Below are 17322 nucleotides of genomic sequence, written 5' to 3'. Positions count from 1 at the left end.
TAACTGTTGTAAACTGCCCAGAGAGCTTCAGCTATGGGGTGGTATACAAATGCAATAAATAAATAAATAAATAAAATGTTGCTGGTGGTGGAAAGGGAGGAAAACCCTGGTACAGTAGGGCCTTGCTTTGTGGCGCTCCACTTTACAGCGTTCCACCGATACAGTAGTTGTCAATTGCAAAAAGGCCCCACTCCTACAGCGCTTGTTCCAGTTTTATGGCGTTTTTTGGGCGTTGGGCACCATTTTTGTCAATGTTAGTCAATGCGTTCTGCTTTACAGCGGATTTTGCTTTACAGCGGCAGTACGGAACGGAACCCGCCATATGAGCGGGGCCCTACTGTACATGTATGCAAGTCTTTGCACACATCTAGAGTGATATTTATGTAGCCTGGCTATCCTTCATGGTAGAATTTGTTCTATGGATGGAATTGTGTCATCAAGATGCTCTCAGCTGATCTTAAGTATCACGATGGAAGGTAGGAAGGGGGCAGACTCTAACATATGTATGTTGGCATTAGGCCGTATTGCCTATGGATGTTTTCATCAGGTCTGAAAGAGTTACAAGCTTGTGTCTGCAGGAGCAGCGTTATCAGCTAAGACTGGCCTGGGAAACAGACACGTTGCCATGGTAACGGGTGATAACAGCTTGGGAAAAAGTTCTAGTTGCTTTCTTTTGCTGTTCTGTGCTGTGCTGTCTGTGTCTTGTCTCTGAACTGAGAGCTTCTCCTTGAAGGGGGGGGAAACTCTACATGTATCTACTTTAAAAGCCTTTGGCCTTAATGTCTAAGTAAAAAGACTCTTAAACTTTCTCAAGCCTCTGTGATGATTCTTTACCATCTTACATCCAACGTAACGTGTTGTTTTATGGGCCCAGATCCACAGCGCATTACACAGGAGTAAGTGGCTGGTTTGAACGGCAGACGGAGATCCAGAGGGCAGCTTGATTTATTGTGCCAGACAGAGGAGAGCAGAGATGGCTGCTGTAAACATGTCTGGAGGCTTGCCGATGGAACGACTTACGGAAAAGAATTATGGCAGTTGGAAGCCAAGAATGCGTGCTTTTTTGATAAAAGAGGATTTATGGGAAGCTATTGAAGGAACACCCCCTGCACCCCTTACAGCTGCCTGGGTACGGAATGATGAGAGGGCGTAGGCTTTTATTACTCTGGCTCTATCCGACTCTCAACTGCTACATGTGAGAGATGTTACAAACGCCAAACAGATGTGGGATGTGTTGGAGGCCCTTCATGTGCAACAGACCGCGGGATCTAGATTGTGTTTGGCACGGAAGCTGTACCAGATGCGCTTCACGGGTGAGTGCGATATGAGTGAGCATCTCACGGAATTCAGACGCTTGTTTGCTGAGTTGACGGACCGAGGCGTCGAACACAGTGAGCTTCAGAAGACCTATTTGATCCTGGCTTCACTCGATGGGAGTTGGAATACTTTTGTCATGGCAATGGAAGCTATGCCCGATGGGGGGCTCAATGTTGCGTTTATTGAGGAAAAGCTGAGCCAGGAATGGCAGCGAAGACAAGAGGCGAAGAAAAGTGCCGTGCCGAAGGAGGCAGTCGGAAGCAAGCAGGATTACAAGCAGGAGCAGCAGCGGCTAAAGGCTTGTTATGTCTGCAGAGCTCGTGGGCATCTCCAGAGAGACTGTGCAGTCAGGCGCAACTCCAGGGACGGAGGCTGGAAGCAGGGAAGTGTGAACTTTGTTTGTAAACAGAAGCCTCAAGATTTGGGACAAATTGACTGGATTATTGACAGTGGTGCGTCCCATATATTAATCAAAGACAGGAGTTTGTTTTATTCGTCTACAGATGAGCAGGACTTTGTTCAATTGGCGGATGGATCGCGGAAGAATGTGGAGGCTCGTGGACTGGTGAGATTTGATAAGCTTGGAATACTGTCAGATTGTTTGTTTGTACCAGAACTGTCTCATAACATGTTGTCTGTGAGAAAACTGACCAGTTGTGGGTTTTCAGTGTTGTTTGACAGAGACAAATGTTATGTAATGAGGAGAGATCAAGTGTGCTTGCAGGGAAGCCTGAATGATTCCCAGTTTGTAATAAAAAGCAGTCAAGCAGGATGTGCTGTGTTAAACGCTGAGGCACAGACACATCAAGGCTGCGTCCATGAATGGCATCAGAGGCTGGGGCATGCAAACTCTGACACGATAAAGAAAACCCCGATGCATAGTGAAAACATGCGTTTGAAAGATTGTGGACAGTTAATGATGGATTGTGATGCTTGCCATAAAGCGAAAATGACAATTGCACCCATAAACCGGGAGGCTGAAAGGACCACATCAGCTCCCTATGAACTCATTCATGTTGATTTATCAGGGCCAATAAACACTTCACGAGGAGGTGCTAAGTACTTTTTGGTAGTAGTAGATGATTTTTCGAGATACACTCATCTTTATTTGCTCAAGCATAAAAGTGAAGCTGAGCAGAAGCTGAAACTGTTCATTAAGAGAATCGAAACTCAACATGGCACCACGGTGGGGGCTATACGCTCAGACCAGGGAGGGGAATTCACGAGCAAAGCATTGAGTGACTTCCTTGAGAGTAAGGGAATAAACCAGAATTTCACAGCTCCGTTTAGCCCGTTTTCTAACGGGACTGCTGAGAGAAAAAACAGGGTGCTTCAGGAAGCAATGAGAGCCATGTTAATGGATTCCAGTTTAGGGAATTCTTTCTGGGGAGAGGCAATCATGTATGCAAATTACATTCACAACAGGGTGTTACACAGTGTACTTGGAATGTCTCCCTACGAGAAGCTCACTGGGAGAAAGCCAAAAGTGCAACACATTCAGAAATTTGGAGCTAGATGCTGGGTCCACATTCCACAGAGAAAAAGAAGGGGCAAACTTGCACCCAGAGCACAACAGGGATTTGTTCTGGGGTTTCAGAATGCATATTTCAGAGTTTGGATACCGGAAACACAGCAATTAATTCTGAGCAGAAGCATTAAAGTTGCAGAAAAGCCTTGGGATCAAAGGCAAACAGTCATTCTCACAGGGTCAGATGACGCACAAGCACCGGCATTGGCATTTAAACCAAACCTTGACATAAAAGTGGAAGGCACACAAATTCCACTTAAGGATGCATTAAATGAACTCATTTGTGGGAAACAGAGATCAAAGAAACGCAAGGCTGAAGAAATGGAATATCCTGCGCAAGCTGTGCCAAGTACCAGCTCAGATGGGGGGGGCTGAGAGAGCAGAAGCTCTAGTGCCTTTGAGACGTTCTGAGAGATCTAACATTGGAAAACTGCCAGAAAGATTTACGGTGGGATTAATAACCAGTCCAGGGATGCACAAAGAGGTTGAGATGGACCCTGAGACACTGTATCTGACTTGTGTGCAACCGAAATTTGATTGATAAAGTTTTGAAAATGTACTGAGATGTCCTGTAATGTACTGAACTGGAAATGTATGATGCACTGTATTGAAATGCATTACTTTGTATTGTAGAAATGTATTACTGTAATGTAATTGTTGTAATGGATATACAGACATGATGAAAAGGGGGGACTGTTGGCATTAGGCCGTACTGCCTATGGATGTTTTCATCAGGTCTGAAAGAGTTACAAGCTTGTGTCTGCAGGAGCAGCGTTATCAGCTAAGACTGGCCTGGGAAACAGACACGTTGCCATGGTAACGGGTGATAACAGCTTGGGAAAAAGTTCTAGTTGCTTTCTTTTGCTGTTCTGTGCTGTGCTGTCTGTGTCTTGTCTCTGAACTGAGAGCTTCTCCTTGAAGGGGGGGGAAACTCTACATGTATCTACTTTAAAAGCCTTTGGCCTTAATGTCTAAGTAAAAAGACTCTTAAACTTTCTCAAGCCTCTGTGATGATTCTTTACCATCTTACATCCAATGTAACGTGTTGTTTCATGCAAGAACCGCTAACCATCAACAATGTAGGCCCCAAGTTATATGGCCTGCTATAGAAGTGGGAAACCTCAGGCCCAGGGGCCAAATGCAGCCCCTTCAGGCCCCTCTGTCTGGTCCTCGAGACTCTCCCCAGGCCATGTTCCTCACTGGCCCTGTTTTGCCTTAGACAGCTCCTTGAAAGTTTGGACTAAAACCTGGAGCAGATTCCACTGCCCCACTGATATGGCACCACCAGTCACCACTCCATGTGGCTCTGCAAGGTTGCCCAGAAGGGAATGCAGGTCTCAAATTAAAAAAGGTTCTCCACCCCTGTTTTACTAGGCCATTGTCAGGCAGATCAGTATCTACTAGTAGATCTCTAGATGATTTGCAATAAGGGCTTTTGACCCACAATTGGCTGACAGTAACAGCAACAAAAACTCTTTCTTTCTTTGGTTAGGCTGTGGAAACAAAAAGTTTGGGGGGAAAACCAGGAGTGGAATTTTTGTGTGAAAGGACTGTGAGCTCAGTGCTGATCACAATTCCTGGGCTGAGCACGTGCTTGGGCACCCTCTTTCTTAATTCCTAGTATATGTCTGCCCTCCTCAGCCGCTAATTTGCACCTGGCTCTGGCTGGTGGGTGTCAGAGTTCTAAGAAAAAATAAAATTCCTGCAAGCTGGAAGTCTGTCCATCCATGTACTAACTTATAGGTGATAATTAGCATCTTGAATGGAGCACAGGAGAAAACCAATACAGCCTCCCAGACCAGCATAATCAGCTCACCTTCAGCAAATTGTTCACTCTCTTCTGCATCACCAGCACCTTCAAAAGCAGGGACTGGGACTAAAGCAGACCTATGGCCTTCCAAATGTTGTTGGGCTTTAACTCCCATCAGCCCCAGTCCCCAGCCAATATGGCAAATGCTAATTGTAGTCCAGCTACATCCGAAGGGCCACGGTTTCCTCGTGCATGCTGTAAATAGTCTTTACAGAGCTTTGCAGTAGTTAAATAATGGCAAAAGCATAAATTGTTACAGTATCAGGCGCAATACTAAAATCCTTGTTCCCTTCAGTTTCTGCAAAGAGCTACTATTGTATGAGGGTGGTCCCCTCAAGAGCTCAGCAGAGGCTTGCTTTCTTGGGCTGAGGAAAAACTTGCCCTGAAGCGCTCTATGAAGATTATGTTCTGTGGTTAATCAGAGGATGTCATCCCCCAGGTCTGTAATTTCATCCCATTTTATGATCATTATAAAAGGAACTGTAAACAGTATTAAAATGAACATCCAACCTTTCAATTTACTTGGGTGGACACAGCAAATAATTTATCCTTGGCCCTGGGCTATTTATTTGAATTGTTTAAATTTACTTTTAATGTATAATTTACTTTCCCATCAAAACAGAAATTCAATGTAAGTTAAAACCTAAAACTATCATTTAAATAACATGAAATTCATTAATATAGAGAGCAATCCATACAATCAACACAATAAATACAATTAGAAAAGCTAACAAAAATATTTGGTTAAATAAAAAAGTTCTTGCCTCCTGAAAGACAGCAAAAGACAAGAACTAGCTGATCACCTCTGGGACAGTGTTCCATGAATATGGAACTATAACATAAAATAAGAAAAATTCAAGGATGACATGTGGCATAACATAAAATGCTGAAAAATCCAGTATAGACCTATATCTAAGTACTTTGGCTTACATGATTTACAGATCAAGCTTGAGTAAATCTGGGGTTACTACCTCTGCCGCTATCTTTTTAAAATAGCTTCTATTAATATAAGAAGCAGCAGAGGCAAATGGGGGGCAGTATTCCACAAGTATTTAAAATACAAATAATGCTGAAGGCCAACCTGTTGAGAATCTTTGTGTGCATTTCCTGCAGTGTTGACTTTTAAGACTAAATTTTATTACCATAATACCTTTGGTAGCTAATGAAGGATGACTTCAGCTGATCACATATGACATCAGAGTCCATATCTGCATATACCTGTTGCTCAAATGCACATTTGAAGCATTTTATCTCAGTAAGAAACTTAAGTGACGCTGAAAAGATGTCCACTTTAGAAGGGACCAGTTTGAACACCATATATATATTCTCTCATATTGCACATTTACAGATGAAAGAAGCTGTAATATGCATATTTACCAAGGAGTAAGCTCCACTTAACACAATTGGATTGACTTCTGAGTAAACTATAAATGTATTATCACAGAAACATAGAATAGTAGAGCTGGAAGTGCATAGGATTATGATGGAAGTGGCATATGGAAGTGGCATAGGATTATGATGCCAAGACATAAACAGCTGTATACATAAGTACAGAAATTACTAGCCTGCTGTGTATGCCTGTGTTAGTCATTTGTGGCACAATATGTCCTGAAAGAAAGAAAAGAACCAGCTCATTCTGTGTATGAAACCTTCCCTGTTTGGTTGCCTCAGGCATACTGACACACTTATCACTACAGGTCACCAGGAAAGTGGCTATTTATAAATGTGTTGTAAATCCTATAAATGTATTATCACAGAAACATAGAATAGTAGAGCTGGAAGGCCATCAAGTCCAACCCCCTGCTCAATGCAGGAGTCCAATTTAATATATACCCGACAAGTAGCTGTCCAGCTGCCTCTTGAATGCCTCCTGTGTTGGAGAGCCCACCATCTCCCTAGGGAATTGGTTCCATTGTTGTACTGCTCTAATAGTTAGAAAGTTTTTCCTGATATTCAGCCGAAATCCGGCTTCCTGTAACTTGAGCCCATTATTTCATATTAATGGTATTCATTTTTGTTTGTGAAAAAATATTTTCCAATGTTTTAGTTAATACATAAGATTGGTTCATTTTAACCCAGCCTTTGCTAACCTGATGCCCTCTATATGTTTTGGACTACTGTGCTGGCTGGGGCTGATTATAGTTGTAGTCCAAAACATCTGGAGGCCACCAGGTTAGCTAAGGCTGAGTTGAACAGATCATTAACCATGTTACCAAACATATTGTCCAGAAGTTTCAATTTCTTACTCATACAATATATTAAAGAACAGAATTCCCAGAGAGCTGCAAAGAAAATGGATGACTATAAACGTCAAAATTCATTGCAAAAGGAAAGGGCTCTTTTGGTTAAAGGTGCACTACTTCCCATTTATCTTGCATGCATGTGGCTTCTGATCACAGGCTGACCAGCAAATTTTTACATTCCTACAATGTAATGGAAAGGGTAGCTAATTGTATAATGAAAATATGAAAAGTTCTAATCAAAGCAAATATGCAATATACTGTATATCAGAGGGGGGTTTTTTTTGGCTCTGCAGAGAAATTATGGAAATTGGACAAATGTTGTCCCTCACACTAAAGGGATTTGGGATTCAAAGCATAATTACAAAGGGGTAACAAAAAGTGTTTTCAAATGGCACTATTTTGCATTTAAAAATTTAATGTTATGTCTTTTCTATGAGCTGGTACAAGAAAGATGATCAAAGAACAAAGAAGTGAGATCAAGCCAAGTACTTTGGACTATAATTTTAGTATTTGTTTTTAAAGCTTGTGGTTTTGTGGTTATTGTTAGCTGCCCCGGGCTCCAGTACAATACATTGTTTGTTTGTTATCTTCATACTTTTGTTGACAGCACATCTGTCGCAGGAAATTTCCTTCCTATTCACTTCAACAGGAAGGGGAAAAAATCAGAAACAGCCATCCAAGTGTTGAAAATTGCTTCATGACACCAGCATAGGATGTGGTGTAATTCAGTACCCAATCACAGCACACATCTACTAGCATACACACCTTAATGTAATCAATGAGACATTCAAAAAAGTAAATGCTGTAGTAATAGGTGACTTCAATTACCCTCACATAGACTGGATACAGGGAATGCTTATCAAATTTTCAGTTGATACAAAATTGGGAAGGACAGCTAATACCCTAGAGGACAGAAATAAAATTCGAAGGGATCTTGATAGACTGGAGCATTGGGCTGAAAACAACAGAATGAAATTTAACAGGGATAAGTTCTACACCTAGGAAAAAGAAACCAAATGCAGAGTTATAAGAGGAGAGATACTTGGCAGCAATACTACATGCAAGAAGGATCTTGGAATTGTTGTTGATCACAAGATGAACATGAGCCAACAGTGCAATGTAGCTGCAAAAAAGGCAAATCCTATTTTAGGCTTCGTTAACGGAAGTATAATTGCGTGAAGTATTAGTTTCCATCTATTCAGCACTGATTAGGCCTTATCTTGAGTACTGCATCCAGTTCTGGACACTACACTTTAAGACAGATGCAGACAAACTGGAACAGGTTCAGAGGAGGGTAACAAGGAAGATCAGGGGAGTGAAAAGAAAGCCCTATGAGGAGAGACTGAAAGAACTGGGCATGTTTAGTCTTGAGAAGATTGAAGGGAGATATGATAGCACATTTCAAGTACGTGAAAGGTTGCCACACAGAGGAGGACTAGGATCTCTTCTCAATTGTCCCAGAGTGCAGGCCACAGAATAATGGGCTCGAGTTATAGGATGCCAGATTTTGACTGAACATCAGGATAAATTTCCTAACTGTTAGAGTGGTATGACAATGGAACCATTACCTAGGGAGGAGGTGGGCTCTCCAACACTTGAGGGATTCAAAAGGCAGTTGGACAGCCACCTGTCGGGTATGCTTTAATTTGGATTCCTGCATTAATCAGGGGGTTGGACTCAATGGCCTTATAGGCCCCTTCCAACTCTACTATTCTATGATTCTACATGTGTGTTCCAGTCATGACAAAGAAGTAAAATTTCTTGATACCCTAATCACTGTCCTTCAACCTTGGACTACAACTCCCATCATCCTTGACCATTGGAAATCTGGCTGGGGTTGATGGAAGTTGTAGTCCAACAACATCTGGGGACCCAAGGTTGAAGAACAGTGGGCTAAGGAGCCAGACCGGGTATCTGACTCTAAGTCTGAAGCCTCTATGTCTGAGGCTGGTGAACAGGGGGTCCCTAAAACTAAAGCTGGTGTGAGGGAGTCCCCTGGACCAGAGCTGTGTGGGCATCTTACCCTGGGCTTGAGGAACCAAATGCCTTCCAATCTACCTTGCCAGCCAAACAGCACAGAGAGCGTACCAGGCAGGAGACCAGGGAGCACAGAAGAAGTGGCAATTTGGATGCCAAAGGATTGGCCCTTTGAGGATGACTGTTCTCATAACACGGTGGAGCCTAGGAGTAGTGGACTGGAGGCAGGGGCTCTAAGTCCATCTCTAGCCTTTGTGGAGCAAGTTGATCACTCAGAGCTCTCAGTGGTGCTGCAACACCTGACCCCACTATGTCCCTGTGGGCTTCTTCACCAGATAAGAACAAGACAAAGAAAGCCATGCAAAGACCCAACTTAGGTGATAGGATGTGTGGCATGGGGCTATATGTCTCTTGCCTCACACCATGTGTATTTAGAGCTCATAAAGGGTAATGGTGATGGGAGGCTATGGAGAAAGAGCACTTTGGACATGGAGTACTTTGCATAAAACAGCCTGGCCTCACAATACTCATGGAAACTTGATCTCATTGCTCACATTTATCTGCCTAGAACCCTAGCAGGTACCTTGCCTTGGCATGCAGGTTCAAATTCAGCTCCAGTAACTTGGGGTGCTAGAACAGAGAACCCCCAGAGACAAACAAGTGAAGGGGGAACACGTACAACTGCTACTACTTTCAAGATCTCTTCCATCCTGGTTGCTATGCAGTAAAAGGTGCTTGTCTTTCCCTCCTGCTGCCAACTGATTGCCATATCCTCTTGGCACCTCTTGTCTGTGACTGGGAAATACCAGGAGGACCAAACAAACTCTGAAACACATAGCTTGTCATACAGCCTGGGCCAGCAGCTCACTGTTCAGATCATTACTTCTCTCTGTTCCAGCACTGCTTCTTGATAGGGTCTGGCAAATCTCATCATATCTGGAGACCTCATATAGACACAGGGAGACACCTTTTCATAAATGTCCTCAAGCATGACCTACATTTTAATCACATTTTCCCCTCATAGTGATGTTGCAACACAGGTGAACTCCACCCCTACCTCAGGGCACTGGGAAGTGATCATGACAATAGCTGTTGAGAGTCTCATCCTCTGCAAACTTTTTAATATAATCTTCTAAACCATGGGTGGAGAAGCTGTAACCCTCCAGATGTCCCATCAATCCCAGTCAGCATGGCCAGTTAATAATGGGAGTTGTAGTCCAGTGACATCTGGAGGGCCACCCCTGTGGTACTCTTCTAAGCAGTATGCTTTTGAATACCAGCTGCTGGAAACCGCAGGAGGCAAAAGTGCTTTTGCACTCAGGTTCTGCTTGCAGGCTTCTCATGGACATCTGGTTGGCCACTGTGAGAAGAGGATGGTGGAGTATATTGGCCACTGGCCTGATCCAGCAGGCTATTCTCTCTCTGTCTCTGTCTCTCTCTGTGTGTGTGTGTGTGTGAGAGAGAGAGAGAGAGAGAGAGAGAGAGAGAGGGAGAGATGCCCTGTATCTAATCCTGTGACTAGGGACTTGGGGAAAGGGCCATAGCTCAGAGGCAGAGCATTTACCTTGCATGCAGATAGTCCCAGGTTCAAACTCAAACATCTCCAGGTAGGGCTGGAAATGTACCCAGTCTTGAAACCTGGAGAACAGCTGTCAGTCAGTGTAGACAATACTGAGCTAGACTGACTACTGGTTTGATTCACTATAAGGTACCTTATATGTGAGGCACAACCACCCGGGAAGAATGGAAAAAGGCCAGGCCATTGCCTTTGAAGTGGACCTCTTTCAGTTCCATCGGGGTAAAAGCCCGTGTGCGTTCCCCCTCCCCCAGTCCTCCCTCTGAAACAGCAGCTTGAAAGACGTTCCCCCTCAAGAGCTCTCTCTCTCTACCATAAAGGGGAGGAGGCCGAAGGGGCGGCTATTCTCTCCTCCCCTTGCCTTAAGGAACAAATGGGATATCCAGGAAGAGGCACTCCTCCAGGGCCAACGTCGCTTACAAGCCGCTTTATAAAAGTGCCCACCCCAACCAAACCAAACCGCGCCGTCTTGCCCAGGAGCTGACGCTGACCGGACTCGGAGGACATCATGAAAGTAGCCGCCTCGTGCTCCTTGGCCCTGGGACTCCTGCTGGTCGCAGCCGCTCAGCCCTCCAACAACCGGCAGTTGCAAAGACCGAGGTAACCTCCAAGCCAACAAGCCCGCCGCTGTTGCAGCTGCAGAACGCGCGGGAGAGCAAGAGCCGACGAAGGGCAGACGCATTTTCCGCTGCCAGTCTGCTTCCCGTTGCTTTATTATTCCGCGTTTGCCCCCGCACCTCCTAGCTGCCCAATTACGACGACGCGACGCCTCACGCAAGAACCCTCTCCCTCCCTGCGCACTTTTGACGGGCCTCTCGAAATGATAAGGGACGGTGCAGTTTCTGAAGAGGGCATTGGTGTTGCTTGGCTTAGTGCTGTAGTCGTCCAGGGTTGCGTGGGAGAGGGTCGCAGACCTGTTACTTTTTAGGGAGCAGGGTCCCTGCCAGGTCCCTATGTATTATTAGCCAGTCAATATGGAAAGGGAGCATGTTAGCCATTGAGAAGAGTCCTTATCCTTTTGTGCTGATTGGAGTCAATCAGAATGAAAGGAGGGGAGTTGGCCACGGAGAAGACTCTTCACAGTAGCTAACACGCACCTCCCTTTTCATCTGATTGGCTCCTAGAGACGTCTGGACTCGAGACAACATGGAGAGCAAGGGACATCAGGAAAAGTAGAAAAGGGGGCGGGGCTTTGAGAGGGTGTGGTGTGACTCTCATGAAGGGCCCTGCACTTCTGAGTTTGCCACTACAGTACTGGCTTGGGTCCGCGCAGCTAAATTACCTCAGGGTGTTCTTGTTTGGCCACCTCCTCCCTGCTGTTTTGCGTGGCTGCTGAAATGTGTTGTGCTGTGCTGAGGGGGAAAGTTTGTTGCCATGTTGCTCTGTCTCATCATGCAGGGACAAGCAAAAAGCAGGGTTCTTTTGTAAAAACGTGGGTGTGCATGCATTTGTGTGTGTTCCAAGCATAAGTGGGCTCGCTACCTTGGCCTCTTTTGAACACACGGGGTTTGTTGGTTTGCATTAGCGCTCATCCCTGGAACTGGTAGAAAGATTTGGCATGACAAAAACCAGAGTTTCTGAGCATGTGCAGATTGCATTACCAGGTAACCTTGACAGCCCCTCCCATATAAAGGCTGGGGACCCTTTAGTTCTTTTTTCAGGTTTTCTGACTGAGCTGTGCTTCACACTTTCTTGCAAATAAGGGACTGGGAACTAGTAACCAACTTTAGCATCACATTTTTGAAGAATAACCCTTCTGTTCTGTTCCTGAGACCAAGAGGTGATTCACACTTACATGGCATCCAAATTTGCTACTTTGTTCGCCAAAATGTCACCCAGGAAATACTGTGATGTTTGAAGGGGAAGAAAAAAATGTCTGTAAAGACATCAGGCTCACAGTAGACAGAAACTACTGTGAATGACCACAGCTCTCCAGAGCACGTCTGCTCATGTCTAAGAACAAGATACTCCATTTCAAACATACACACGGCAGCATATAGGGAGCAATAAGCCTTTTATTTGCCATATACATTGGTTTGAGGGAAGGAGAATTTATTTAATTAAATAATGAGTTTACAGGACTCTTCACTTGACATTTTTTCCTGCACAGCTGTAAGGAAAACTTATGTACAGCCTCACTTGTGAAGGTTGCACACAAGCTTGTTTTACTGCACTGTATCTTTGGAAGTCATTTCCTAGCAGCTGTAAAATAGACGTGTCCAAGTGGAACATGCAACAAAATGTTGTAAGGTGTTCTTCCATAATAGGAGGGCTCCTGTTTTTCATGGTTCTAGCCAGCCATGCCCTCCTGCAGGATACATATTCCATTCTCTCCCATTCCCCAGCTGTCCCTTTTTTCTTTTTCAACTGACATTCAACATTCCATGGTCACTGAGCATGCTTATGTCTCATTGGGCCATTAGGTTTGTTTTTGAAACAATTATTTGTACTTCTGCAAACCCTTGATTTGGTTCCTCCAATCATACTGGTATCTTCCTCTGGTTTCTCAGTGGCTCTCTTTTGGCTACAATTCTGTCAACACTCACCAACTGAGTTTGTTGTTAGGAGAAGTGATGCTACTTTCAGACATGATGGTTTATCATCTTTTTTATACACCTGTGTAAGGCAAAATGCCATGTTTGAAGCAGTCTTTATTTTGTTAGTGTGTGAAGGACTCCCATCTATAACCTGTGGAACTCTCAAGTGTCGCTTTCTTATTACTTGAAGCCCTTTTAAAGAATTGGATGCTTTTATGGCCTGCATCCAATCCCTGCAAAAATCCTGCAACCTGAACTGATCCTCTGCTGATCTCTCTATGCATCTGCAGAACAGATGGGAGCAATAACACGAGACAACTCAGGTCCTTCTGTCTGCAGAATCCAGTGTGATGGTAGTGCAGGATTTTCTTATCGTATGCGGCAATTTGGGGAGGATATTTCTCCTATGCTTCTGTTTTGACACTAAAGTGTTAAATTGGCAGTAGGAGATGTTACTATGCAGACTATATTTAAGGGACAAGTGGAACTTGCCACAAAATGTTGCAATATATGCACCTCACTTTTAACAGGAGTGCTCCTGTTTGGGATTCCAGATAGCAATTGAGCAGGGGGTTGGACTCGATAGACTTATAGGTCCTTTCTAACTCTACTATTCTATGATTCTACGTCCTCTGCGAGGATACTTCATTCAATTGCCCCCCCCACTCAATTTTCCCGTTTTTCTTTTACCAACTTCACTCAGCATTCCATAGGTACTAAACATACTCATTCCTTAGCTGTTTTCTTTAGGGTGGAGGGGAGAGGTGTTGTCCTTTTAAAAATATTATTGTAATTCTGCAAAATTTCATGCTGTCTACCTTCCCCTTTTTTCTCAGAACCTGCACTTTGGCTCCAATCCTGTTGGCACTCATTACCTGAGTTTGCTATTAGAAGGAACAATTGTCTGACTTACTATTCTGTGTTGCTTTTATGCAAGAGTGGGGTTCTCCTGCATCATGTTGTACCTTCGATTCATAGGTTTTACTGTGTGTCTGCCGTAAACAGCAGGTTGAGGATGCAAGAAACAGGGAGCATCAGAGCTAAATTTTATAAAATTTGCCATACTGTTAACAGTAATTCACTCACTTGTCTGGAAGTGGCCTCAGAACTACTGTCAGTCCTTTTAAGAGTATGGTATTTATTAGAGGTGTCAGGATACACTGAGTGTTTTGATGCATGAGACTTAAACATTTTTGCCTTGAATCTGTCTGTACTTTGAATGTAAATCCTACATTGACTACAAGCTTTAATTTTCAAATTCCTCTGCATCCTGCTCCTCGTGAGCCCATTCTCTCATGGCACAAAAAGCACAAAATATAATATTGATGATCCTATGCTACAGGAATGAATCTAAACCTCTGTTTTTTAAAAAGGCTCTGTGGTAGTTAGTGTCCATTGGGCCTGGTGGGGCGGAAGACAGGCAGCCCAACAGTAGGTGGAGCCAGAGCCAATGACAGTCAGAGCCAGATTAATCCCTATCCTCCTCCCTGCTGAGTTCTACAATAGCAGCACTGGGACTAAGGAAGAGGAGGCTAACAGCCAGTGACATGCCACGGACTGGTTATAAAGAAGAAGGCAAGCACGTGGGGGCTGGCTGAGGGAAGACTGAGGTTGGTAAGATAGTGCCCCACTTGCCCTAATGGACCAGCCAGCACTAGAAAGCCTGTAATATCAGTGTTACAAGCTCTCCTGGTAGGCATAGGTGACAGGAATTCACTGCAGGTGAGTGGGCTGGTGGAGAAGGGATGGGATCAAGCTATCTGCAGAGAAAGGTAAGGCCCTTCCTCTATGACCAGCACAGAAATGCAGCAGGCTGGCAGAGTCTGCCTCCACCAGTTTACTTGGTAAATGTAAATGTACTGCCTTCAAGTCGATTCTAACTTATGGCGACCCTATGAATAGGGTTTTCATGAGGCCGAGAGGCAGTGACTGGCCCAAGGTCACCCAGTGAGCTTCATGGCTATGTGAGGATTCAAACCCTGGTCTCCCAGGTTGTAGTCCAACACCTTAACCACTACTTCACACTGGCTCTCTGGTCTACTTGGTAGAATGCATCATTTTCACTAGCTTGCTAAGAGGCTAGTAGGCTGTAGTTACATGGTGGCTGCAGAAGAGAGGCTTCCCCTTCTCTGCCACTCAAACGGAGACACTGCATCTTAGCAGATTAGTAAACATTTTAGCAGGCCAGTAACTTTGTGTGCTCATTTACAATGCTGTACAACCCCCAGACACGTCAGTCCTAGTTATATAGGAAAAACAGCACTTAGTTTTCCTTATTATAATCTTTTTCAGTTGTACTTGTTGGATTAAATGAAATGAAAAATCATGGTAGTAGTAGTTTTCCTAAGGAATAAGAGGTAGATCATGTTCTGCCAATAGACCACTAGCCAATTTCTAGCAAGCCACCTACTGCCTGCTGATTGCTGTGATTTTTGCAAGGAAAGCAGGACTTGGTCTGATTCAGTAAGGCACATTAATTTTCTGAAGCAAGACTGCATACTCAGGGTTACATAAAAGAATTTAGATGACAACAAAAAGGAAGTTCACATGAGCCAACCTTTGCATATTGAAAGCACATGTAAGGGGGTTATACCAGCTAGCCCTGCACCAACCATGCACACTAGCCACATTCCCTACCAGCTGTGCATTTAGAAGCAGTATTTATTTATTATTTGATTTATATCCCACCCTTCCTCCCAGCAGGAGCCCAGGGCGGCAAACAAAAGCACTAAAAACCCTTTAAAACATCATAAAAACAGACTTTAAAATACATTAAAACAAAACTTCTTTTAAAACATTTTTAAAAGCTTTCCAGACATCTTTTTAGAAAAAGGTTAAAAACATATTGTTTTTTTAAAAAAAGGTTTAAAAAAATATTAAAAAGCAATTCCAATACAGATGCAAACAGGGATAAGGTCTCAACGTAAAAGGTTTGTTGAAAGAGGAAGGTCTTCAATAGGCGCCAAAAATATATAACAGAGATGGTGCCTGTCTAATATTTAAGGGGAGGGAATTCCACGGGGTAGTTGCCACTACACCAAAGGTCCATTTCCTATGTTGTGCAGAATGGACTTCCTGATAAGATGGTATCTGCAAGAGGTCCTCGCCTGCAGAGCGCAGTGATCGACTGGGTATCTAAGGGATAAGACGGTCTTTCAGGTATCCCAATCCCAAGCTGTATAGGGCTTTGTACACCAAAACTAGAATCTTGAACGTGGCCCGGTAGGAAATGGGTAGCCAGAGCAATTTTTTCAGCCACGGGGTGACATGTTGGCGATACCTTGCCCCAGTGAGCAGTCTCACCATCGCATTTTGCACCAGCTGCAGCTTCCAGACCAGCCACATAGAGCACATTACAGTAATCCATCCTGGAGGTTACCAGCAGGGCTGTGGAGTCAGAGTCGTGGAGTCAGAGTCAGAAGCAATTTTGGGTGGAGTTGGAGTCGGTAGAAATGTACTAACTCCGACTCTGGCTTCAAAATAAATTTTGATTGGCAATTTTTTTAAAATATAAATTCAAAATGTCAAAAAGAAGCTTCCCATGAAGTCATCTGCAGTTGAGCATTTCACCTTAACTCAAGATGGAAAACATTTTGTGTGTCAGTGTATGATACAGGACCCAGATGAAGACGAATGCTGTGATGCCAAGATCAGCGCATATTCAGGCAGCAATAAAGATGTTCCTATGAGAGCTTCCAATTTAAAATGACATTTACAGCCCTTTCCAGGGCTGTGGAGTTGGAAGTAATTTTGGGTGGAGTCGGAGTCGGACAGTAGAAAAATAGAGGAGTCAGAGTCAAAGGTTGGCGTACCAACTTCACAGCCCTGGTTACCAGTGTGTGGACAACAATGGTCAGGCTATCCCTGTCCAGAAATGGCAGCAGCTGTCTTACCAGCTGAAGCTGTTAAAAGGCACTCAGTGACTCGGAGGTCACCTGGGCCTCTAGTGACAAAGATAGATCCAGCAGCACCCTCAGACTACAGACCTATTCTTTCAGAGGGAGTACAACCCAATCCAAAGCAGGCTGACCAATTATCTGAACTCGGGAACCACCAACCTGCATCATCTTGCTAGGATTCAGACTCAGTTTATTGGCCCTCATCCAGCCCACCACTGAGTCCAGGCAGCGGTCCAGGACTTGCACAGCCTCTTCTGATTCAGATGTTACAGAGAAACAGAGCGGGGTATCTTCAGAGTACTGCTGACACCTCACCTCAAATGTCCTGATGACTGCTCCCAAGGGCTTCATATAGACATTAAACAGCATGGGGAACAAGATGGTACCCTGCGGCACCCCACAGCACAACTGCCAGGGGGCCGAAAGATAATCGGC

General features: G+C 44.2%; 1 protein-coding gene across 1 annotated transcript in view; it reads left to right on the top strand.

Moving 5' to 3' along the window:
• Positions 1-10834: 10834 nt before the first annotated feature.
• The window catches only part of PCOLCE2 (procollagen C-endopeptidase enhancer 2), a 43299-nt gene continuing 36811 nt past the window's right edge, over positions 10835-17322 (top strand). Inside the window, exon 1 of the mRNA XM_061636934.1 lies at positions 10835-11051. Within this exon, the coding sequence (XP_061492918.1) occupies positions 10960-11051 (92 nt within the window). The 5' untranslated portion in view covers positions 10835-10959. The remainder of the gene's footprint in view (positions 11052-17322) is intronic.

The sequence above is a fragment of the Rhineura floridana genome, chromosome 7, assembly GCF_030035675.1.
Source record: "Rhineura floridana isolate rRhiFlo1 chromosome 7, rRhiFlo1.hap2, whole genome shotgun sequence".
Classification (NCBI taxonomy): domain Eukaryota; kingdom Metazoa; phylum Chordata; class Lepidosauria; order Squamata; family Rhineuridae; genus Rhineura; species Rhineura floridana.
Note: the sequence above shows the minus strand (reverse complement) of the source record. Positions and strands in the feature narration are given on the sequence as shown.